We start from the raw sequence: 23,438 nt of genomic DNA on the forward strand, positions 1-23,438 counted from the left end.
CCCCGAGAAGGGCCCGGCGGCCCCCGGGCGCTCGGGTCCGAGCCGCTCAGAGGAACTTCCCGGATGAAAGGTCCGGCCCCGACCCGTCTCTAGGCGAGGATCGGCGCGGCCCCGGCCTGGGAAACCATGCGGAAACCATCACGGGGAGGGGGAGGAGAGGGTCTGCAAAGAAAGGCCCGAGCAGGCCGCGCTCCCACGCCTCCTGTCAGGATCGGGCGTCCCCGGGCCTCGGCGCCCGCCCACCTTGCCAAGGGGTCTGCAACCTCTTTTTTTGTCTTCTGTTTCCCCCCCTAAAGACATCTGATGTCCCAAGTGAAGAAAACCCAACAGGCCCTGATGGAGAACGTCGCGCCCACGAAGCCGTGCGAGTGGGAGGCCGAGGGCCGGAGGGCGGAGAGGCCCGAGAGCGCCCCGGCCCTGTTTTGCAGCCCCGAGCAGGAGCTGAAGGGTCTCTCGGTGCCCTTGCAGGCCATCCCGGAGATGGACTACGATTCCGCCGGGCCGGGCCCCGCCGAGAGGGCCTCCCGCTCGGCCGCCAACCTCCTCTCGGACGCCCGCGCCTTCGTCCCCGGCTACGAGGAGTTCGACTACGGGGGCGAGCTCTTCGCGCTGCCCGCGCCCTACGAGGACGAGCCCTTCCAGAACCTGGCCCTGTTTGAAAACTGCTCCCCCGCCTCATCCGAGTCCAGCCTGGACATCTGCTTCCTCCGGCCGGTCAGCTTCACCCTGGACCCCGACCGGGCCGAGCATCCGCTGCAGCCCCTGCCCAAGAGTGCCACTTCCCCGGCGGGCAGCAGCACGTACAAGCACGAGCCGCCGCCGGGCAAGAGCAAGCCCCTGAGCCGTTCCCTGAAGGAGTTCCCGCGGGCCTCGGAGGGCGTGGGTGCCCGGCTGTACAGCGCCCGCAGCAGCAGCGGCAGTCGGCTGCCCGCCAAGCCGGACCGGAGCGTCCAGCCCCACGGAGGCGCGGGCGCCGCCCTGCCTCGGAGCTCCCCAAGGAACTTCTTCCCCCAACAGAGGTCCCAAAGCGAAAAACAGACCTATTTGGAAGTAAGGAGGGTAAAGTAAAACACCATATCGAATCAAATCAACTATGAAAAGAAAAGAAAGAAAGAAAGAAACCCGCTTCCTCCTGCCCCTAGATGGGTTCCCTCAGCAGCAGAAAAGGAAGAGACACCTGGAAGTCAGAGGGGGTCAGGGCCCACACTGTACTGCTTTTTTGGTTTTCTTCCTCATAGTATTTGTTAATAATAATAATAATAATAATGATGGCATTTCTTAAGCGCTTACTATGTGCAAAGCACTGTTCTGAGCGCTGGGGGGGAGACAAGGTGATCGTGTTGTCCCACGTGGGGCTCACAGTCTTAACCCCCATTTTACAGATGAGGTAACTGAGGCTCAGAGAAGCTAAGTGACTTGCCCAAGGTCACACAGCAGACGTGGGGGAGCCGGGGTTAGAACCCGTGACCTCTGACTCCCAAGCCTGGGCTCTTTCCACTGAGCCACGCTGCTTCTCGTTGAGCGCTTACTATGTGCCAGGCACCAGACTAAGCGCTGGGGCAGATACAAGTTGATCGGACTGGCTGCAGTCCCCGTCCCACGTGGGGCTAACGGTCTTAATCCCCATTTTCCAGAGGAGGTCGTTGAGGCTCAGAGATGCGGAGGGACTTGCCCCGGGTCAACCAGCAGATGGATGAGGAAGCTGGGATTAGAACCCAGGTCCCAGGCCCACGCGCTATCCGCTAGGCCGCGTTGCTCCAAGAGTTAAGGGAGGAACCGCAGCGCTGCCTGCTGAGCCTCACTTCCTAAATGTGGCAGCCACGGGGGACGCAGTTAATCGATATGTTGCCAACTTGTACTTCCCAAGCGCTTAGTACAGTGCTCGGCACACAGTAAGCGCTCAATAAATACGATTGATGATGATGACGACCCCTTCCACCTCGCTCCCGAGGTGGGCTGGTTGGCCTGGCCTAGCTTTTTCTTCCGGAGAGAGATGGGACAGAAGCCCACCTTGGCCTCTCTGGCGCATCCTGGCCCTGTCCTAACACGGGGATCCCTGCTGCTTCCAGTTTGGGAAGAGATGGAATGGTATCCCTGGAGGCACCCAGTCAATTCATCGAGGGCATTTATTGGGCGCTTACTTTGTGCAGAAAACTGGAATAAGGGCTTGGGAGAGTACAATGCAACAGAGCTGGTGGACGCGATCCCTGCCCACAAGGAGAAGCAGCATGGCCTAGTGGATAAACCCTGGGCTTGGGAGTCAGGGGGACCTGGGTTCTAATCCCGGCTCCACCATTTGTCTGCTTTGTGACCTTGGGTCGGTCACTAGACTTCACCGAAACACGGTTGCTTCATCTGTAAAATGGGGTTTAGGACGGTGAGCCCCATGTGGGACAGGGACAGTGTCCCATCTGATTAGCCTGTCTCTACCCCAGCACTTAGAACTGTGTCTGGCACAAAGTAAGCCGTTAACAAGTACCATAAAGAAACGCCTAATTAGCTTGTATCTATCCCAGCAGTTAGTACAGTGCCTGGCACTTAGTAAGCACTTAACAAATACCATAAAAAAAAAGACCTGATCAGCTTCGATTTACCCCAGCACTTAGTACAGTGCCTGGCACACAGTAAGCACTTAACAAATACCATAAAAAAAGACCTGATTAGCTTGGATTTACCCCAGCACTTAGTAAAGTACCTGGCACACAGTAAGTATTTAGCAAATACCATAAAAAAAGACCTGATTAGTTTGTTTCTACCAAAGCAATTAGTAAAGTGCCTGGCACACAGTAAGTATTTAACAAATACCATTAAAAAAGACCTGATTAGCTTGTTTCTACCAAAACAGTGCCTGGCGTATAGTAAACACTTAATAATACCATTAAAAAAAGACCTGATTAGCTTTTACCTACCCCAGGACTTTACAGTGCCTGGCACATAGTAAGCATTTAACAAATACCATAAAAAAGACCTAATTAGCTTGTATCTATCCCAGTACTTAAGTGCCTGGCACACAGTAAGTACTTAACAAATACCATAAAAAAAGACCTGATTAGCTTGTTTCTACCGAAGCACTTAGTAAAGTGCCTGGCCTATAGTAAACTCTTAACAAATACCATTTAAAAAAAAGACCTGATTACCTTGTATCTACCCCAGCACTTAGTACAGTGACTGGCACATAGTAAGCACTTAACAAATACCATAAAAAAGACCTAATTAGCTTGAATCTACCCCAGCACTTAGTAAAATGCCTGGCACACAGTAAGTACTTAACAAATACCATTAAAAAAGACCTGATTAGCTTGTTTCTACCAAAGCACTTAGTAAAGTGCCTGGCATATAGTAAACTCTGAAAAAATACCAATAAAAAAAAAGACCTGATTAACCTGCATCTATCCCAGCACTTAGTAAGGTGCCTGGCACATAGTAAGCACTTAACAAATACCATAAAAAAGTACCTGATTAGCTTGTATCTATCCCAGCACTTAGTACAGTGCCTGGCACATAGTAAGTACTTAATACCATAAAAAAGACCTGATTAGCTTGGATTTACTCCAGCGGTTAGTAAAGTGTCTAGCATATAGTAAGCTCTTAACAAATACCATTAAAAAAGACCTGATTAGCTTGTTTCTACCAAAGCACTTCGTAAAGTGCCTGACATATAGTAAACACTTAAAAATACCATTTAAAAAAAAGACCTGATTAGCTTGTATCTATCCCAGCACTTAGTACAGTGCCTGGCAAACAGTAAGCACTTAATAAATACCATAAAAAAGACCTAATTAGCTTGTATCTATCCCAGCACTTAGTACAGTGACTGGCAAACAGTAAGTACTTAATACCATAAAAAAGGACCTGATTAGCTTGGATTTACCCCAGCACTTAGTAAAATGCCGAGCAGGTAGTAAGCTCTTAACAAATACCATTAAAAAAGACCTGATTAGCTTGTTTCTACCAAAGCATTTAGGAAAGTACCTGGCATATAGTAAACACTTAACAAATACCATTAAAAAAAAAAGACCTGATTAGCTTGTATCTATCCCAGCACTTAGTACAGTGACTGGCACATAGTAAGCATTTAACAAATACCATAAAAAAGACCTAACTGCTTGTATCTATCCTAGCACTTAATACAGTGCCTGGCAAACAGTAAGTATTTAATACCATAAAAAAAGACCTGATTATTTTGGATTTACCCCAGCACTTATTAAAGTGCCTAGCACATAGTAAGCTCTTAACAAATACCATTAAAAAAGACCTGATTAGCTTGTTTCTACCAAAGCACTTAGGAAAGTAGCTGGCATATAGTAAACTCTTAACAAATACCATTAAAAAAAAGACCTGATTAGCTTATATCTATCCCAGCACTTAGTACAGTGATTGGCACATAGTAAGCACTTAACAAATACCATTAAAAAAAGACCTCATTAGTGATCTATCATAGCACTTAGTACAGTGCCTGGCACACAGTAAGTACTTAACAAATACCATAAAAAAAGACCTGATTAGCTTGTATCTACCGCAGCACCTAGTAAAGTGCCTAGCACATAGTAAGTACTTAACAAATACCATAAAAAAGACCTGATTAGCTTGTTTCTACCAAAGCACTTAGTAAAGTGCCTGGCATATAGTAAACTCTTAACAAATACCATTAAAAAAAACCACCTGATTAGCTTGTATCTACCCCAGCACCTAGTAAAGTGCCTAGCACACAGTAAGTACTTAACAAATACCTTAAAAAAGACCTGATTAGCTTGTTTCTACCAAAACACTTAGTAAACTGCCTGGCATATAGTAAACACTTAGCAAATACCATTGAAAAAAAAAGACCTGATTAGCTTTATCTACCCCAGCACAGTGCCTGGCACATAGTAAGCACTTAAATACCATAAAAAGACCTAATTAGCTTGTATCTATCCCACTTAGTACAGTGCCTGGCGTATAGTAAACTCTTAACAAATACCATTAAAAAAAAAGACCTGATTAGCGTGTATCTATCCCAGCACTTAGTACAGAGCCTGGCACGTAGTAAGTGCTTAACAAATGCCATTTTTAAAAAAAGGATCTAACAGTCTACATCCAGCATTCTGGGATGGTGCCATGATGGTAAGCTGCTTCAGCCCTTCCTAGAGGATCCTGGAAACTGGGAAAACCTTGAATCAGATTGGGGTTGGTTTGCACATAGTAAGCGCTTAATAAATGCCATCGTATTATCACTGATGCCAGGACCTCTGGCCCTGGGCAACCCTGCTGCCTGCTATCAAGGGAGCACCCAATAGCGCAGTCTGGGAATGTGTCTGTTTATTGTTACAGAGAAGCACTGTGACTCAGTGGAAAGAGCACGGGCTTTGGAGTCAGAAGTCATGGGTTCAAATCCCAGCTCTGTGTGACTTTGAGCAAGTCGCTTAACTTCTCTGTGCCTCAGTTACCTCATCTGTAAAATGGGGATTAAGACTGTGAGCCCCCACCGTGGGACAACCTGATCACCTTGTAACCTCCCCAGCGCTTAGAATAGTGCTTGGCACATAGTAAGCGCTTAATAAAGGCCATCATTATGATTATATTATTATAGTACTCTGCATACAGTAAGCGCTCAATAAATACAATTGAATGAAAGAACAAACGAATCTTTGTGGGAGAGAGCTCATCTGGCCCCTACCCATGGAGCTCTGACTGCTATGGGGATTACTGAGCGTTACTTAGCAAGGCCCAGAGATCGGGAGGGGTTCAGAACAGGGCTAGCTCTTCCACCCATTTTTTTTTTCCAAATGGCATTTGTTAAGCACTTACTATGTACCAGGCATTATATTAAACTCGGGTTGGACACAGTCTCTGTCCCACATGGTGCTCAACGTCTTAATCCCCGTATGACAAATGAGGTCACTGAGGCCCAGGGAAGTGGGGTGACTTACCCAAGGTCCCACAGCAGACAAGTTGAGGAGACGGGATTAGAACCCAGGTCCTGTTGACTCTTTGGCCTGGGCTCTTTTCACTAGGCCACACTGCTGGGGAGGGGAGTCCCAATTCTCCCTTTCCCAGCAGCGCTCGCTTCTCTGGAGATCAAATGACCTGGGGAGAGACAAAGATGGTCTCACTTGTACTTCCCAAGCACTTAGTACAGTGCTCTGCACACAGTAAGCGCTCAATAAATACGATTGATTGATTGATTGATTCACCCTGCCCAATTTGTAGCATTTAGCAATAGTTGAGTTCCAGCCTGGACGACACCCCGACATCCTTAAAACCAACCATGGCCAGCAAACTTGTCACATGGTTCAGAGAGAGCTGCCTGCCGACCCCTACCTATCAATCAATAATATTTATTGAGCACGCCCCGTGTGCACAGCACTATACTAAGCGCTTGGGAGACTGTGAGCCCACTGTTGGGTAGGGACCGTCTCTATATGTTGCCAACTTGTACTTCCCAAGCGCTTAGTACAGTGCTCTGCACACACTAAGCGCTCAATAAATACGATTGAATGAATGAATGAGAGTACAACAGAACACAGAAGCAGCATGGCATAGTGGATAGAGCACAGGCCTGGGAATCAGAAGGTCATGGGTTCTAATCCCAGCTCCGCCACTTGTCTGCTGTGTGACCTTGGGCTAGTCACAACTTCTCTGGGCCTCAGTTACCTCATATATAAAATGGGGATTAAGACTGGGAGCCCCACAGGGGACAATCGGATTACCCTGCAACTACCCCAGTGCTTAGAACAGTCCTTGGCACATTGCAAGCGCTTAATAAATGCCATTATTATTATTATTAACACAGTCAGGAGATACATTCCATGCCCACCCTGAGCTTACAGTCTAGAGGGGGAAAGGGATATGGAATAAATGAGAGACAGGGAAAATGGGAGAGAGTAAGGATGTGTATATAAATGCTGTGGGGCTGAGGGTGGGGTGATTATCAAGAGCTTGAGGGGTACAGATCCAAATGCATAGTTGACAGAGGAAGGAGGGTGTGAAATGAAGACTTAGGGAAGGACTCTTGGAGGAGATGTGACTTTAATAAGGCTTTGGAGGCGGGGGAGATTGGTGGTTAGTCGACTCTGAACGGGGAGGGAGTTCCCGGCTAGAGGCAGGATGGGGGCGAGGGGTCGGCGATGTGATAGTCGAGATTGAAGTATGGAGGATTAGGCTGGTGTTAGAGGGGTGAAGCTTGTGGGCTCGGAGAAACAGCGTGGCTCAGTGGAAAGAGCCCGGGCTTTGGAGTCAGAGGTCATGGGTTCAAATCCCAGCTCCGCCATTTGTCAGCTGGGTGACTTTGGGCAAGTCACTTCACTTCTCTGGGCCTCAGTTACCTCATCTGTAAAATGGGGATGAAGACTGTGAGCCCCCCCCCCGTGGGACAACCTGATCACCTTGTAACCTCCCTAGTGCTTAGAACAGTGCTTTGCACATAGTAAGCGCTTAATAAATGCTATTATTATTATTAATAGTAGTAGGAGATCAGCAAGGTAAGATAGGACCCAGAGAGCTGATTGCGTGCCGGCAAGTCACTTAACTTCTCTGGGCCTCAGTTACCTCATCTGTAAAATGGGGGTTGACTGTGAGCCCCCCGTGGGACAACCTGATCACCTTGTATCCCCCGAGTGCTTAGAACAGTGCTTTGCACGTAGTAAGTGCTTAATAAATGCCATCATTATTATTATTGTTATTATTATTATCATTATTATTAAAGCTGACGGTGAGGAATTTCTGTTTGATGTGGACATGGATGGGCAACCACTGGAGGTTTCTGAGGGGAGACGTGGACTGAATGATAATGATGGCATTTGTTAAGCGCTTACTATGTGTGAAGCACTGTTCTAACCGCTGAATGGTTGCCAGCAGAAGGAATTTAAGTAGAGAGCGGCAGGTGCATAAACGTCTGAATATATGTCTTCTCTCCCAGCTCAAGGGTAGACAGAAAAGACAGGACGGTCACTCTGGCTAGCTTCAGCCTAGCCTCAGGAGGAGGCTGAGGCTAGAGTCCCTCTAGACTGTAATCTCGTTGTGGGCAGGAAATGAGTGTTATATTGGTATGCTCTACTCTCCCAAGCGCTTAGTAAAGTGCCCTGCAAACAGTAAGCGCTCAATCGATACGATTGACTGACTGAGGAGATACAGAAAGGGAAAGAAGAGATTGATATTGAGGGTTGGAGGAACTGTTGGTCCCGGGGTTACGTGATGGGCGAGAACTTGCTACCAATTGCCCGGTTTCCAAGGAAGGAAAAAATTGCCTAACCCTACCCTTCCTTTTTCCTATAATGCCCACCCACATCTCCAGCTTTTGACATCAATCAATCAATCAATCGTATTTATTGAGCGCTTACTGTGTGCAGAGCACTGTACTAAGACATCGTGGTTGGACTCCATCTCACCTCTCTGTCAGTCAACCAATTGTACTTACTGAGCGCCTACTGTGTGCAGAGCACTGCACTAAGCACTTGGGAGAGTACTACAACGTAACAGACACATTCCCTGCCCACAACAAGCTTACAGTCTAGAGGCCAGCTTCTTCACAGTCCCTGGGAGGAGCCAGGAAGTGCTAGTGAGCGGTCGTTCCCTCTCAAAAAACCGTGGCTTAGAGTCAGTCATCGCCCTCCTGTCTTCTTGGAGAGCCAGCCCCCAGGGCCCACCTTTACGGGAGGAAAAGAGGCGTCTAAAGGATTGAGTCCTGATCGAGGTGTCCCCGAGGGAAGACGGCACCCCAGTCCATCCGCAGATTCAATTCCAGTTTTAATGCTTTCCCCGAGTGGCGGAGATTGAGGTCACGGTACTTTCCCTTGGAGCGGCCAATGCCAGGGGCAGGGTAAGATTGGGAAAGCAGAGCAGCAGGACTCTGTAGAATTCTCCGGGAATTCTCTCTGGGAATTGGGGTCCCGGCATCAACGAGGCTCCCACGCCCCCAGCAGCCTGCTATGGGATCGTTGGAAGGGAGTTCCTTCTGGCTGTGAGCCTTATCACCAGACTGAGCCCCCTCCTTCCTCTCCCCCTCCTCCCCCTCGCCTTACCTCCCTCCCCTCCCCACAGCACCTGTATATATGTTTGTACATATTTATTACTCTTTCATTTGTACATATTTATTCTATTTTATTTTGTTAATTTGTTTTGTTGTCTGTCTCCCCCTTCTAGACTGTGAGCCCGCTGTTGGGTAGGGACCGTCTCTATAGGTTGCCAACTTGTACTTCCCAAGCGCTTAGTACAGTGCTCTGCACACAGTAAGCGCTCAATAAATATGATTGAATGAATGAATGAAGGCGGGCCTGAACCCATGCCTCCCCTACTGGATAATAATAATAAGAATAATAATGATGGCATTTATTAAGCGCTTACTATGTGCAAAGCACTGTTCTAAGCGCTGGGGAGGTCACAAGGTGATCAGGTTGTCCCACGGGGGGCTCACAGTCTTAATCCTCACAGAGGAGGGAATTGAGGCCCAGAGAAGTGAAGTGACTCGTCCAAAGTCACACAACTGGAGCCGGGATTAGAACCCACGACCTCTGACTCCCAAGCCCGGGCTCCTGCTACCGAGCCACGCTGCTTCTCAACTGGACTGGATGCCGCTCTCCCACCACCCCATCGTGCTACGTGGCCCCAAACCCTTCCCCTATCTGCCGCGGGGGAGAAATTTCCCCGCTCTCCAGCTCTGCCGAGAGTCGGGGTGGACGTTCCCATCCCCGGCGCCTCTTTCTCAAAGCGGGTCCTGCTGAGCTCCAGGAATCCACACCCACATTCCCCGGCCACAAGCGGGTCACCGGAGAATGGGGCATTCCCGGCCATCCTTCCTGGACCCGGACCAATCTGCCCTAGCCTCTCCTCTTCTCCCCGACAAGCCCTAGTCCTCCCTCCTGACTTACACCGTCAGCCCCATGAGGGACAGGGACTCTGTCCAACCTAGTTATCTGGGATCTCCCCCTGACCTCAGAACGGGGCTTGGCACATAGCGCTGAAGAAATACGGTTATTATTAGTAGCATTAATATTGTTCATTCATTCATTCATTCAATCGTATTTACTGAGCGCTTACTGTGTGCAGAGCACTATACTAAGCGCTTGGGAAGTACAAGTTGGCAACATATAGAGACAGTCCCTACCCAACAGCGGGCTCACAGTCTTGAAAGGGATATAATGATAATAATCGTTATTACACCCTTTCCTCCCCCGCCTGACCTCATCTCTCCCTCTCTCTCATCCCGCGTTGGCCCCTATCTACTGGCCACTGGAGCTCATAGTAATAATAATATTAATAATAATGGCATTTATTAAGTGCTTACTATGTGCAAAGCACTGTACTAGGTGCTGGGGAAGTTACAGGGTGATCAGGTTGCCCCACGGGGGGCTCACAATCTTAATCCCCATTTTACAGTTGAGGTAACTGAGGCCCAGAGAAGTTAGGTGACTTGCCCAAAGTCACACAGCTGACAAGTGGCGGAGCCCGGATTTGAACCCATGACCTCTGACTCCAAAGCCCGTGCTCTTTCCACTGAGCCACGGTGCTTGTAGTAGTAGTAGTAGTAGTAGTACTAGTAGTAGTAGTAGTAGTAGTAGTAACAGTAGTAGTAGTAGTAGTAACAGTAGTAGTAGTAGTAGTAGTAGTAGCAGTAGTAACAGTAATAAATTTGTATATTTACTAATAATCCTAGTGCTCTGAGGCACCCTGAGTGGTGCTCCATCCCCAGCAGATGTCCAGAACAGACCTCTACCCCCAGGAAGTGCTCAGCACAGTCCTTGCTTACAGCGGTTGCCCAATAAATACCAATGATGATAATAATAATTAAGGTATTTGTCAAGTGCTTCCTATGTGCAATGGGGGCAGTCCCTATCCTGCATAGAGTTCACAGTCTCAATCCCCATTTTACAGATGAGGTCACCGAGGCCCAGAGCAGTGAAGTGACTCGGCCAAGGTCATGCAGCAGACCAGTGGCGGAGCCGGGATTAGTAATAATGATGGCATTTATTAAGCGCTTACTAAGTGCAAGCACTGTTCTAAGCGCTGGGGAGGTTACAAGGTGATCAGGTTGTCCCACAGGGGGCTCACAGTCTTAATCCCCATTTTACAGATGAGGTCACTGAGGCACAGAGAAATTAAGTGCCTTGCCCAAAATCACACAGCTGACAACTGGCAGAGCCGGGATTTGAACCCATGACCTCTGACTCCAAAGCCCGGGCTCTTTCCACTGAGCCACGCTGCTTCTCTAGAACCCATGACCTTCAGACTCACAGGCCGTGCTCCGCCGGCACTGACCTCTTGCGAGCTCCAAGGCTTTCCAAGTCGGGGATTCAGAAAAGAAGCAGCATGGCTCAGTGGAAGGAGCCCGGGCTTTGGAGTCAGAGGTCATGGGTTCAAATCCCGCCTCCACCAATTGTCAGCTGTTTGACTTTGGGCAAGTCACTTAACTTCTCTGTGCCTCAGTGACCTCATCTGTAAAATGGGGATTAAGACTGTGAGCTGCTTGTGGGACAAACTGACCACCTTGTAATCTCCCCAGTGCTTAGAACAGTGCTTTGCACATAGTAAGTGCTTAATAAATGTCATTATTATTATTATTATTATTATTATTATTATTATTATTATTATTATTATTCATTTTGTCGGGGCGAGGAGGACGAGGAGGCAGGGAAAGGCTGCTCCACCGTGAGGGGAGAAACGCAGGGAAGAAGGTAAAGAACGCTCTCTTCTTGCTTTCAGGAGTTACATGTAGAAGACACCACCAGATTCTGCCCGAAGGAAGAGAGAGAAAGCGAACAAACCTCATTCAGCGACCAAAACCCCAGGCAAGACCAGAAAGGGGGCTTTCGCAGCTCCTTCCGCAAGCTCTTTAAAAAGAAGTGAGTAGCCCTTAGGCACGCCAGCGTGGTAGCCTTCTCCCTCCAGGCCGAGCCTGAGGTTTAGAAACGAAACAGCCCAATACTCCGGTCAACCCGCCGCACACCTTAGTGTTAGAGCCGCTTCGGGGAGAAGAGGGGTCCCTGCGGGCAGATGCAAACATGTCCTGCTGTCCCCTCCATCCCCATTCCTCCTCCTTCCGCCCCCCCTCCACCAGCTGCCCCTCACCATTTGGCGTCCAAGCAGCTCCCGTCGGGACCCTTCCCCTCTCACGGGCCCTGAGCAGGAAACCCGGCCGGCTCCTTTCCTCGGGCCCCTTTCCCCACCCCACCTCCCCAGCTTGGCAGACCTGCTCCAGTCTGCGACTGGCATCGGTGGGTCCCTGCCCCTCTGAAACCCCCGTCTTCAGGCGGCTCGGGCGAGGGCTGCTGGCACCCAGCACTTCCAGCGAGAGGCCAAGGTGATGCCAACGAGGACAAACAATCCCAGCCCCAATCGCATGGAGGGTTGAGTTACAAGTGCCTTGGAATCCCCCTGGCTGACAGCCTGCTCCCCTCAGCTGCCTTTGGCCTGTCCCGCATCTCCCCACCTTTCTTGCGAGAAAGATTCTCTAGCATTAACAAGCCCGCCGGGGCGATTGACCGACCCTAAAGTCTAGCTAAAACACGGAGTCTTCCGCTTTTCGGAGGTGAAGGGAAACGGATGGGTGATATGCCCTACTGTCCGGCTGGAGCGGACGTGCCTGGTTGGGCTGGGGAGAGGAGGGCCCCTGAAAGGGCAAAGATGTTTCCATGGGAGGGGTGATGGAGGACACTGAGTATAAAAAAAGGACACCCCCCCTTGATTGGGGCGAGTCAGACCAACATCCCCTCCCTCCCTCCCTAGTCAGTGTTTCCGGGACTCTCCCAAGTGCTTATGACAGCACCTACCACTCAGTAGGTGCTCAGTAGATACCACTGATAGCTTGAGGCCAGCCAGCTGGCACCCTTGCCTGGCCGTCCCCTTAGCTGGGCTTCACAGGCTGTGGAAATGGTGGCTCATCCCCCAGCGCCGGGCTCCTAAGCTTACCTCTTTCCCATTTCTTGTGCTGTGTTCTGACTCGGCCAGCCCCCCTGCAGCGGCAGATCTAGAACCAGGCCCCCGCCCCGGGGTCCTGCAAGCCCTCCCGATAGCTTGCTGCCCAATCTCCTCCTGGCTCAGAACCCGGAAGGCTAGAGTCAGCCGGGCCCATCGTTCATTCAATCATATTTACTGAGCGCTGACAGTGTGCAGAGCACTGTACTAAGCGCTTGGGAAGTACAAGTTGGCACCCACAAGAGAAGGCCAGGCGCGCTTTTCCCCGTCCCTCCGGGGACCCGGGGAGGGGAGCTGGGCTGAACCCAGGCAACTTTTCGCTCTCTCTCAGACCAGTGCCCCACGCCCAGCCCATAAGCTCCCCTTATCCCGCCCTGAGGTGCCCCTTCCAGGGCCAAGAGAAGCCAAGGTGTTTTCCAGTGATTCCGGTCATAGTGCGGTTGAGGCTTTCCTTCCATCCTTCCACCCTGGGACCTGATCAGAGCTCTTACGCAGCCTGGCAACGTGCTCTGTTCCCTGGAGCCTCTGCCCAGCGGCCTGGTGCTGTCACAGAGGCTGAGCCCTCTCGGCGGCGGAGCCGGACCCTATTCCTGGTCAGTGGGACTTATTGAGCGTTTGCTGCATGCAGAGCACTGTAGTAACCACCACTTGGGAGCGTATAGTTCGTCTGGTAAGCTCGCCTCCAGACTGTTAGCTTACTGAGGGCAGGGACCAACTCTGTTGCAATTTTAGGTCATCAATCAATCAATCAATCGTATTTATTGAGCGCTTACTGTGTGCAGAGCACTGTACTAAGCGCTTGGGAAGTACAAGTTGGCAACATATAGAGACAGTCCCTACCCAACAGTGGGCTCACAGTCTAAAAGGGGGAGACAGAGAACAAAACCAAACATACTAACAAAATAAAATAAATAGAATAGATAGGTACAATTAAAATAAATAAATAAATAAATAGAGTAATTACCATCGAGGGCAGGGAGTGTGTCTCCCAACTCTGTTGCAATTGTACTCTTCCCAGCACTTAGTACAGGGCTCTGCACACCGTAAGCGCTCAATAAATACCATAATAGACATAAATTCCTGCCCTCGAGGAGCTCAGTCTACTGGAGGGGCGCGTGCTCTCAGCAGGGGTGTTTAAAGTAGACCAGTGGGCGTAAGGCTGTGCCTGCCTGAAGCACTTGGGTTTGGCAGGAAAATCTCCAAAGTTCACCAAGTCCATGCACCTGGGTCAAACTGTCACAAACTGAGGGAACTTCATCAGCTCATTACGGGTAGGGACTGTGTCTACCAACTCTGTTACATTGCACTCTCCCAAGCACTTAGTATAGTGCTCTGCACACAGTACGCGCACTCAATAAATACCACTGATTGATTGATATGGGAACCCAGGGGTTTGGAGCCAGAGAAACCTAGAAGTCAAGGCAAAGGACACTTGTCTGCCCCTCCCTTGGGAAGGGGTAATGATTTGGCCGGAGGAACACTTGACAAGTTTCACTAACTGGTTAATCAATCAATCAATCGTATTTATTGAGCGCTTACTGTGTGCAGAGCACTGTATTAAGCGCTTGGGAAGTACAAGTTGGCAACATATAGAGTTGTTAAGAGTTGTGCACAAACCTACTTGGTGTTTAATGTGCGACAGAGCCGATGCCAGGACACTGAAACCTGGCATCCTTCTGGTCGCTAGGCAAGCTTCTCCCAGTGGCCGTGCTAATCAGTGGGAGAACAGGGAAGGGGCTTGGGAGGAGAAGCGGCTATATTTCTTTCTGCCCATCGCACTGTCTAACGGGCTGCAGTTTTCTAGCCACCCCATCCAAGGTACCCACCAAATTCTGGGCCCCTCAGACGTTAACACAGCCCTCTTCCTTCCAGTCAGCCCCCTCCCCGGGGTTCTGGGGGATTTGGGACTCTTGATTCCCATCTCCTCCCACCCCAAACTCATCCCTCCCCATCTCCCCACTCCACCCCCTCTTCTAAACCTACCCGCATAACCTATTTTGCTTTCCGCAGCTCCAATTGGATGGACGCCTCCTCCGCCCTGGCCCTCCTATATCCGGCGGTCCTAATTCTCCTTCCTCTCCTCCCCACCCCAGGATACAAATTGGTGGGGCTGGGGCAGGGTGGGTTGGGAGGGATGGATAAGAACAGGTGCGGGAGTGGGGAGGGGAGACTGAGAGGAGGGGACTTTCAGGGGAGAAAGTCCAAGGTTCTCCTCCACCCACCTTCCTATCCCAGCCTCTGATATTCCCTGCAACGGAAGAAGAGGAAAGCAGGTGGAGGAAGACGTTTGGACCTTCTCTCCAAAGTCATTCCTCCGTTCCTGAGCCTCCCCTTCTGCTATCCTACCAGTCATTCATTCAGTGGTATTTATTGAGCACTTTCATTCATTCATTCAATCATATTTATTGAGTGCTTACTGTATGCAGGGCACTGTACTAAGCGCTTGGGAAGTACAAATTGGCTTACTGTGTGCAGAGCACTGTTCTAAGCGCCTGGGAGAGCCCAATTCAACAATAAACAGACACATCCCCTCCCCTCAGTGGGCTGGAGTTTACTGCCGACTGGCCCGGTCTGTAGGCGAGGAGAGAATTTTAAGGAAGACTCAGCCCCCAAACCTCACCATCGCTGCCTATTCTCCCCCCCTTCACCCCAAGTCCCCCTCATCCCGTTCCCACCCCGTCCCACCCTATCCACTCACGGGGCACTTTCATTCATTCATTCCACCATTCGATCGTACTTACTGAGTGCTTACTGTGTGCAGAGCACTGTACTAAGTGCTTGGGAGAGGACGATATAACAATAAACAGCTGCATTCCCTGCCCATAACGAGCTGACGGCCTAGAGGGAGAGATACGAGGATAGCTGGGCAAGGAAGGGGTCGGCAATACTGCCCATCCCATTGGAGCCCTAAGAAATGCGATGATTACCCAAATGGATTTACAGTAGAGTAGGGAGGGGTACAAGGAGCTGGAGTGCCAGCCCAGGAGGCCAGGAGAGAGGCCAGGAAAGCTGCAGGAATCGGGAGGGCAGCGCTAGGGAAGGAATGGGTTAAGTGCCACCTCAGGTGGGTTCACCAAAGTGGCCTAGTGGATGCAGCCCAAGCCTGGGCGTCAAAAGGACCTGGGTTCAAATCCCAGCTCCGCCACATGTCTACTGCGTGAGCTTGGGCAAGTCGCTTCACCTCTCTGGGCCTCAGTTACCTCATCTGTAAAACGGGGATTAAAACTGTGAGCCCCAGGTGGGACAGGGATGGTGTCCAGCCTGATTAACTTGTATCTACCCCCACGCTTAGCACCGTGCTTGGCACAAGTACCATAGTTATTATTCAAGAAGTGATTTCCACTTGGCTGGCCCGGACCCTCCACAGAATCTATCATTAATCCCTTCCATCTCCGGAGGTGATCCAGTTGGACGCTGGCACTTTTAATGTCCCAGGACTTTCCTGGTTTCCCACAACCCCAGAGTCACTTTCACACTTTTAAAAAGTGAAGCTTAGTTCTGAATCCCCAGGACCTGCCAGGAGATAGAGAGGCACAGCAGGGGATTATCTCTAGTGTGCTCAGCTCCTAGCAATTGGTTTTCCAACTCCACATTGCTTGGCTTAACTCTCTAACCCACTGTGCTGCAGTGATGAGCCAGAGTTCATTGGAGAGGAAACAAATTCTGCATTCCCTCACCAGCAGGAAAAACAGCAAGGGCCTCCGACCCAAAGCGGTCAGACCACGCGCTGCCGATGTCAGATCGGGCAGGCTGGCTGAGGGCTGACTGGGGGAGCCTGTTTTGCACCCAGGTGCCATGATTTCCTCAGAGAACATATTGCTCTCCCCCTAGGGTGTGCGCACACACACACTCTCTCCTCCCCTCTTCACTAGATGAAATGTTCCCATTCCCTCATCTCCCCTTTCCCTCAGCCCTGGAAATTAATTGGTCAGTGGTATTGACTAAGCACTCACTAGGTGCAGAGTACTCCACTAAGCACTTGGGAGAGTACAACAGAATTAACAGGCATGCTCCCTGCTCATTTCGAGCTTATGGCTATGCCCTCAGTTGGCCATCCGCCCACCCCAGGGCTCTCTAGGACTGTGTCCTGAAGCGCCTGCTTTTAGACGAAACCCACCCCAGGCCGTTGTCCCTTTGTAAGGGAATTGTGGGGAGGCCAAGGAGAGGCAGGGATAGGGGAAGGGAGGTGGATGAGTTTCCTCATCTCATCCAATTCCTCTTTGTCAATTTTTGTGGGGTCTGGGCACTCTCCCTGCTACCTACTTCCCAGCCCGCTTCAGTATTTAAAAACAAACAAACAAAAAAACCCCCAAACCAAACCAAAAAAAACCCGGCCACTCAGGACTTTTGTCTTCTTCAGTCCTGATGTCAGGACAGTGGTTATCTCTGCAAGTCCCTGAATCAAGATAGCACTCAGTTACACTCAAATGACGCCTTACGCTGCAGGGAAGGCTGCTGCAAAGTTACTAGGTTTTTTGCTTTTTCTTTCAATTTGTCCAGAGCACTTTGTGCCCATGCTCGGTTGAAGGAGACTGTTGATGTCCTCCCGTCCATGCTCAGTTGGAGGAGGCTGCTAGAGCTCTCCCGCCCGTTCTCAGTTTCAGGAGACTATCAGGTGATGGAGCTCTTCAGGCTAAGGTAGCCAAATTTCCCACTTTCAGCAGAGTAGTTATCCTTTTTAGGGATTTGTCCCAACCTGGAAGGCCTAGGAAGGGACCTCTTAAGCATTTGGCTTTCTAGAAGGGCAGGTGGCGGGGAAATCTTCAGATGAGGAAGAAGGGGAGGCCATCGTTGCCACTATGGCTGAACTAACCCACCCAGGCCGAAGAGGCATTTCTGGAGGGAGTTTCAGGCATGACAGGAAATGCGTTATCAATCAATCAGTTGTATTTATTGAGCGCTTACTGTGTGCAGAGCACTGTACTAAGCGCTTGGGAAGTACAAGTTGGCAACATATCCAGCCGGGCCTGCACTTCCTGACATTGGCTACTTGGGAGAGCCGCTTTGGGTACAGCTGGGGGGCTGTGGTTGCCACTGGCTTCAGGCCAACTGCCCCAACCCAAAACGGCTGGTCACTACCTGCCTTCCCCATCTGCCTCGGGTGAAATTGGTGCTGGCAGTGGTGAGGGTCACCTGACCCTTAGGCCCGGGCCAAACTGCTGGGGCCACGTGGCGATGGCCTGGAGGTGATGGTGGAAGCACCAACTAATAATAATAATAATAATGGCATTTATTAAGCGCTTACTATGTGCAGAGCACTGTTCTAAGCGCTGGGGAATTTACAAGGTGATCAGGTTGTCCCACGTGGGGCTCACAGTCTTCATCCCCATTTTACAGATGAGGGAACTGAGGCCCAGAGAAGTTAAGTGACTTGCCCAAAGTCACACAGCTGACAAGTGGTGGAGCCGGGATTTGAACCTCTGACTCCAAAGCCTGTGCTTTTTCCACTGAGCCACGCTGCTTCTCTGACTAGAAGGAAGGCCCCTTGTCTGTCCCTAATCCTCCCTTCCTTCACGCCCGTCTCAGTGCCTGTCCTTACCATTGGCCTCACTAGAAGTCATAACTTCCCTCCTACCCCCAGTTCTCAGTCCTGTTCCTAGTCCTAATAGAGGTGGTTATGAGCTTCTTCCTACCCTAGTTTTCAGCAGAATAGCTGTTTCATTTTTCCCAGGCAGAGAGAATGAACTGTATTTCCTTTATAACCTTGAAAAACTGCCCTTCTGGGGGACAAAGTAATAATTAGTGGCTGAGGATCGGGGAAAAAAAGGCCAACTGGAGATTAAATTCCAACTGGCCAAAACACCGCCCAGCAGGTTCTACTCCAGGAAAGCCCAGAATCTCCACACCTATAGCAGAACCAATCAAGAGTCTTGTCATCTCAGCCCTAAGTTTGAAGATTCATTTACGCCAATGTCCTCAAGAACACACTTAAGGCAGCGACAAGCTCATCCCCTCGCTTACTGATTTTCCAAATAAAAGCAGCATGGCCTAGTGGAAAGATCTCAGGCCTGGGAATCAGAGGACCTGAGTTCTAATCTTGACTCTGCCGCTTTTCTGCTGTGGCCTGGGGCAAGCCAATTCACTTCTCTGGGCTTCCGTTTCCCCAACTCTATAATAATGGGGATTCAATACCTGTTCTCCCTCGTACTTAGACGGTGAGCTCTGGGGACAGGGATGGGGTCTGACCCGATGATAAACTTTGTAACTACCCCACAACTTAAAACAGCATCTGATGCATGGTAAGCACTAATCCCTCTAAAATGGGGATTCAATACCAGTTCTCCCTCAAACTTAGATTGTGAGCTCCGGGGACAGGGATAGGGTCTGACCTGATAAACTCTGTAACTACCCCACAACTTAAAACAGCATCTGACACACAGTAAGCGCTAAACAAATACCATTAAAAAGCCTCATTTCTATGGCCATGGGGAAATAACGTTTCCTCTGGTTCCAAGAACCACAAACTCTTTCCAGTCTTTCAAAGCAATTTAGAAATGACAGTTTTAGGATGCTCTGAAGTGAAGGTTCAGCCCACAATCCACACCAAGGTGGGAGTGCTGAGCTTATCAGGTGATGATAGCCAAGTCAATGGCCTGATATCCCCAATCTTGGGCTCATCAGACTGATTGGCAAAACGGGAGGACCAAGGTGAAACGGACCGGTCTTTTGGACTCTCTCTGGTAAATATCGCCGGGAGATCAGATTGATGGAAGGCCAGGCCATCACTTGTGTCCATCCTACCTTCCCAGGTTCCTCCCCCGAGGAGGAGGAGGAGGAGGAGGAGGCCAAGCCTAGGGCTTGCATAGTTTATCTCCTTGCCCAGAGAGCTGTATGCACTTCCATTCATTTCGCCAAGCTCAGTCCAGGCATTTTTTTGAAAGGGTCTGTGCCCGGCCCAAGTTCCGAGAGAGAGAATCGAGGGCAGACACGAGTCCTTCCCAGATCATCGTCTGTCAGTCGACCGATCAGTGGCGTTTATCGAGTGCTTACTGTGAGCAGACCATGGTACTAAGTGCTTGGGGGAGTACAGTAAAAGAGTGGGTAGATACATTCCCTGCCTACAACAGGTTTACGATACCCCTGGGGAGTTGGAAAAGATTGGCAGTATCCAGAAGATTGCTTGAGCAAGAGCGAGGGGCAAGAAACAATGGGCTCAAGAGCCCAGGCAGGCAGGCCTTGGACCAAGGCCGGGCTTTGAGGAATATCAGTAGGTCGGTGATTTAGCCACAATTTTTGTGCCTCAGCAAAGTGCAACTGTAAAGAAGGGAGGGGGGGTCCTGAAGCTACTGGTCTGGCAATGGGCTCTGTGACACATCGGGGCAGTGAAGGGAGACTGGATGTTACGCCGTGTGACTGGGCAGGACACAGGAATGGGGAGGAGGGAAGGCACGAGCTGAGCCAGTGGAGTACGCAGAAGGAAATATGTGGGGCCTAGGAAGTAGACAGGGAGCTTCGGGAATGGGAACAAAGCCGGTGACCACAGCTGGTGATTAAATCACAGCTTCCCCGACCCCACGGACTAGATCGAAACGGGGAAGGTTTGGCTCCAGGACAGACATCACGATAGGCCAGAAAATGGCATCTGACGCTGGGGGAGAGCCCAGGGACGCCTTTCCGCAGCCTGGAGTGACGTGGGGAAAGAGAGGATGGGGCCGGGGGATCGGTGCTTTGGCTCTGTGCTCCTGGTGAAAGGGCTGATGTGGACTGGGGGGAATCTGTTGAATGACTGCAATATTTACAGCTAAGAGGGCAATGAGAGATGGAAGGGGCAGGGGAGAAGAAGAGAATCAGAGGCTTTGGCTTTCATGCTCGGGAGGCGCTGGCTCCGCCTGCCCGTTCAGGGCAAGCCTGTTATGCGGGAAGATGGATTCTCGCGTACGAGTCCTCGCCGAGAACTGCCCCTCTAGTAAGTCACCACCCCCAGTGCTGCAGTAGGGTCTTGGAGTCGGAGAGCCCCAGTCCCTCTTGCGACCCTGCCTGGAAATCCCAACTAAATGCGTCCGGGGCATCTCCCAACGCGCATCAGACCCGTCTCTGTCCTCCCCGCTCCTTCCGGCCACTGCTCCCCTTGGGGGCTTCCAGGGGCAGGCGGGAAGGTGAAAGGGTGAGGCGGCAAGTTGAGGCCTTTAGTATCCCTGGGCAGCAGCTGTCAATTAGGCGGGCTCTTGGACCGCTCAGGAGGTGAATCCAAGGAAGCAACCTCAACCCTTCCCGGCCTTAAACAAAGCCCCCAGTTACCCCGTCGGCACAGCCTCCTCAACCCGACGGCAAAGGTCCCTAGCTTTCGATGCCCCCTAACTTCAGCTGGTGAAACAAGTCGGATGTCATTAGTGCCGTTCCGTTGCACGGAGACTCCATGACCGTTTTTAACCTGCTCTTAGGTTTACCCTGTCTAGACTCTGCTGGAGAGGCCTAGAGATGCATCTGAAAAATTAAAGGATTCATAATCCAGAGGAGTTAAGTGTGTCTGGTATTCCATTATGCCAGGGAACTATCCAAGGCTACACAACGGCCGTGATGCTGGGATGCAGAATAACCCGTCCCGTTTCCTTCCCTGCGCTGGGGATTAGTAATCTGACGTCTGCCAACAGCGTCCCTGACCCTTGGGCGGCAGACGGCCCGGGGCTTAAGTCTCCTCGAAGAACCCGAAGTGACGTTTAAAATCTGGCTGCCGAGCGGGTAATCCGTGGCCGACCACGGACATGGCCTTATTGACGGTAACGGTCAGGGCTGTTAGAACATCGAGCGTATAACAGATGCCGAGGGGCCGATTGTAACTCCTTGGGCGCGGGAGACAGAGTGGCTTGGTTTTGACCCATGGAGAACGTATTCAGTGGGGTTGTGGGAGCCGTGAGAGCTGAGATACCTAGAGCTCGGATGGCCCGAGAGCTTACGATACGCGTTCTAGTCCCAGGGCTGGTTTTCCGGCTTCCTGCCCAGAACCTCAGTTGTTCAGACAGCCCGGCCCCAGAGAGGCCTTTTTTCTAGCCAGCCGCCCGCTGTCTCAGGCATCAACATACGCGAGACGGTTCAAAGCTGGAATGGAGGCGGCAGATACCCGGGAGATTGGAAGAAAGCACCCTCGTCCGCTTGGGGAATCTGACTGGACTCATTGGAATCGCTGATAAATTGGCCGGTCCCTTCTCATCCGTGTGGTCGAGATACGGTGTACCCTCGTGCCGACTGCTGTACTCCCCTCTCCCCTTCTTTTTCTTTCTTTCTTTCTCTCTCTCTCTCCCCTCTATCCTGTGTAGCACACATGCATGGCCATCTTCAATAAATCTTTCTTTTCAAAAACCAAACCAAAGCAAGAGTTTGTGATGGAAAAAGACGCATCCAAACCCTGGATAGGCCCATGTCCTCCTGGGCCGAGAGGAGCCGATCCCTGGCTTAGGACAACCGTTAGCTCGAGGGTTGGTCTTCTCTGAGCCGAGGCGGCCCCAGATCACGACCTCCACTTCCCCTCCACTTACTGCCGAGCTCTACTGACCCTAGGGACCGAGAAGCACGTGGCAACCCACTTTCTCGGCAAATCCAACCAAGAGGCGAAACTACCCTCAATTTGACCCATCATCCTATTTACGTTTCCCACCGGTCACAGATTCACTTCAGTCAGTCAGTGGTATTTATTGAGCACTTATTATGAGCACAGCATCATACTAAGGGCTTGGGGGAGCGTGATACAACAGACTTCTCCCCCTCTAGACTGCAAGCTCCTTGTGGGCAGGGAGTGTGTCAGTTTATTGCTATATTGTACTCTCCCAAGTGTTCAGTATAGTACTCTGCACACAATAAGTGCTCAATAAGTACGACCGACTGACTGACACGCTCCCCACCCAGAATGAGTTTACAGGCTAGAGACTGGTTTCGTACATAAGAATAATAAGGGTCCGATGTAAGAGGCCGCAGGTCTGTTTCAGGTTTACTAAACCTCTGGCTAAGTATGGTATCTGACAACAATTCAAACCAAATCAACCTGTCCTTTATCTGTGTGCTGAGATTTTAGGTCAAGTGGATCAGAATACAGGGAAATAACTAATGGGAGTCTCTCAATGGAGCCTTCACCTACCAAACAAGATCTCTTCAGAAACCGGCTTACTGTGGCCACTGACCTAGACCAAGGAACAGCTGTGTAAAACAGAAAGTTTTATTGTAAAATGGTAAGATCAGGACTGAGAACACTGTGTGTGTGTGTGTGTGTGTGTGTGTGTGTGTGTGTGTCTCTGTGTGTGTAGATCTATATCTGTGGGCATGAGTTTATATCTGCATATAAATCATTGATGGAAGGCTGGTAGTCTAAATCATCATCATCAATCGTATTTATTGAGCGCTTACTGTGTGCAGAGCTAATATCTGCAAGACATTGGTAAGAGATGAAGATTAAGTTTGTGACTAAGTTATGCCTTTCATAACTAAGCTCTGTTGAGAAGACTGCTCAGGACTGTCTTCTTTTAAAAAGCGGAGAATGCCTAAAAGGCTATAAAAGCCTTAGTTTGTAAGAACAAAAACCTTCCAGCTCCAAGTTTCCCTCCCATGCAACGTTGGACATA

The 23,438-nt window shown here is 50.5% G+C and overlaps 1 protein-coding gene across 6 annotated transcripts in view; it reads left to right on the forward strand.

The window, feature by feature from the left end:
• ARHGEF33 (Rho guanine nucleotide exchange factor 33) overlaps nt 1–23,196 on the forward strand; it is a 145,197-nt gene extending 122,001 nt beyond the window's left edge. For 2 of the 6 annotated variants that reach the window (XM_038746097.1, XM_038746091.1), the window contains 3 exons: nt 297–1,059; nt 11,677–11,816; nt 22,895–23,196. In XM_038746097.1, coding sequence (XP_038602025.1) covers nt 297–1,059; nt 11,677–11,816; nt 22,895–23,024 — 1,033 coding nt within the window. In that variant the 3' untranslated portion in view covers nt 23,025–23,196. Of the gene's footprint in view, nt 1–296; nt 1,060–11,676; nt 11,817–21,269; nt 22,181–22,887 lie in introns of those variants that run through there. The other 4 variants (XM_038746092.1, XM_038746096.1, XM_038746093.1 and 1 more) reach the window with 4 other exon arrangements.
• The last annotated feature ends 242 nt before the right edge of the window (nt 23,197–23,438 follow it).

The sequence above is a fragment of the Tachyglossus aculeatus genome, chromosome 1, assembly GCF_015852505.1.
Source record: "Tachyglossus aculeatus isolate mTacAcu1 chromosome 1, mTacAcu1.pri, whole genome shotgun sequence".
Lineage (NCBI taxonomy): Eukaryota > Metazoa > Chordata > Mammalia > Monotremata > Tachyglossidae > Tachyglossus > Tachyglossus aculeatus.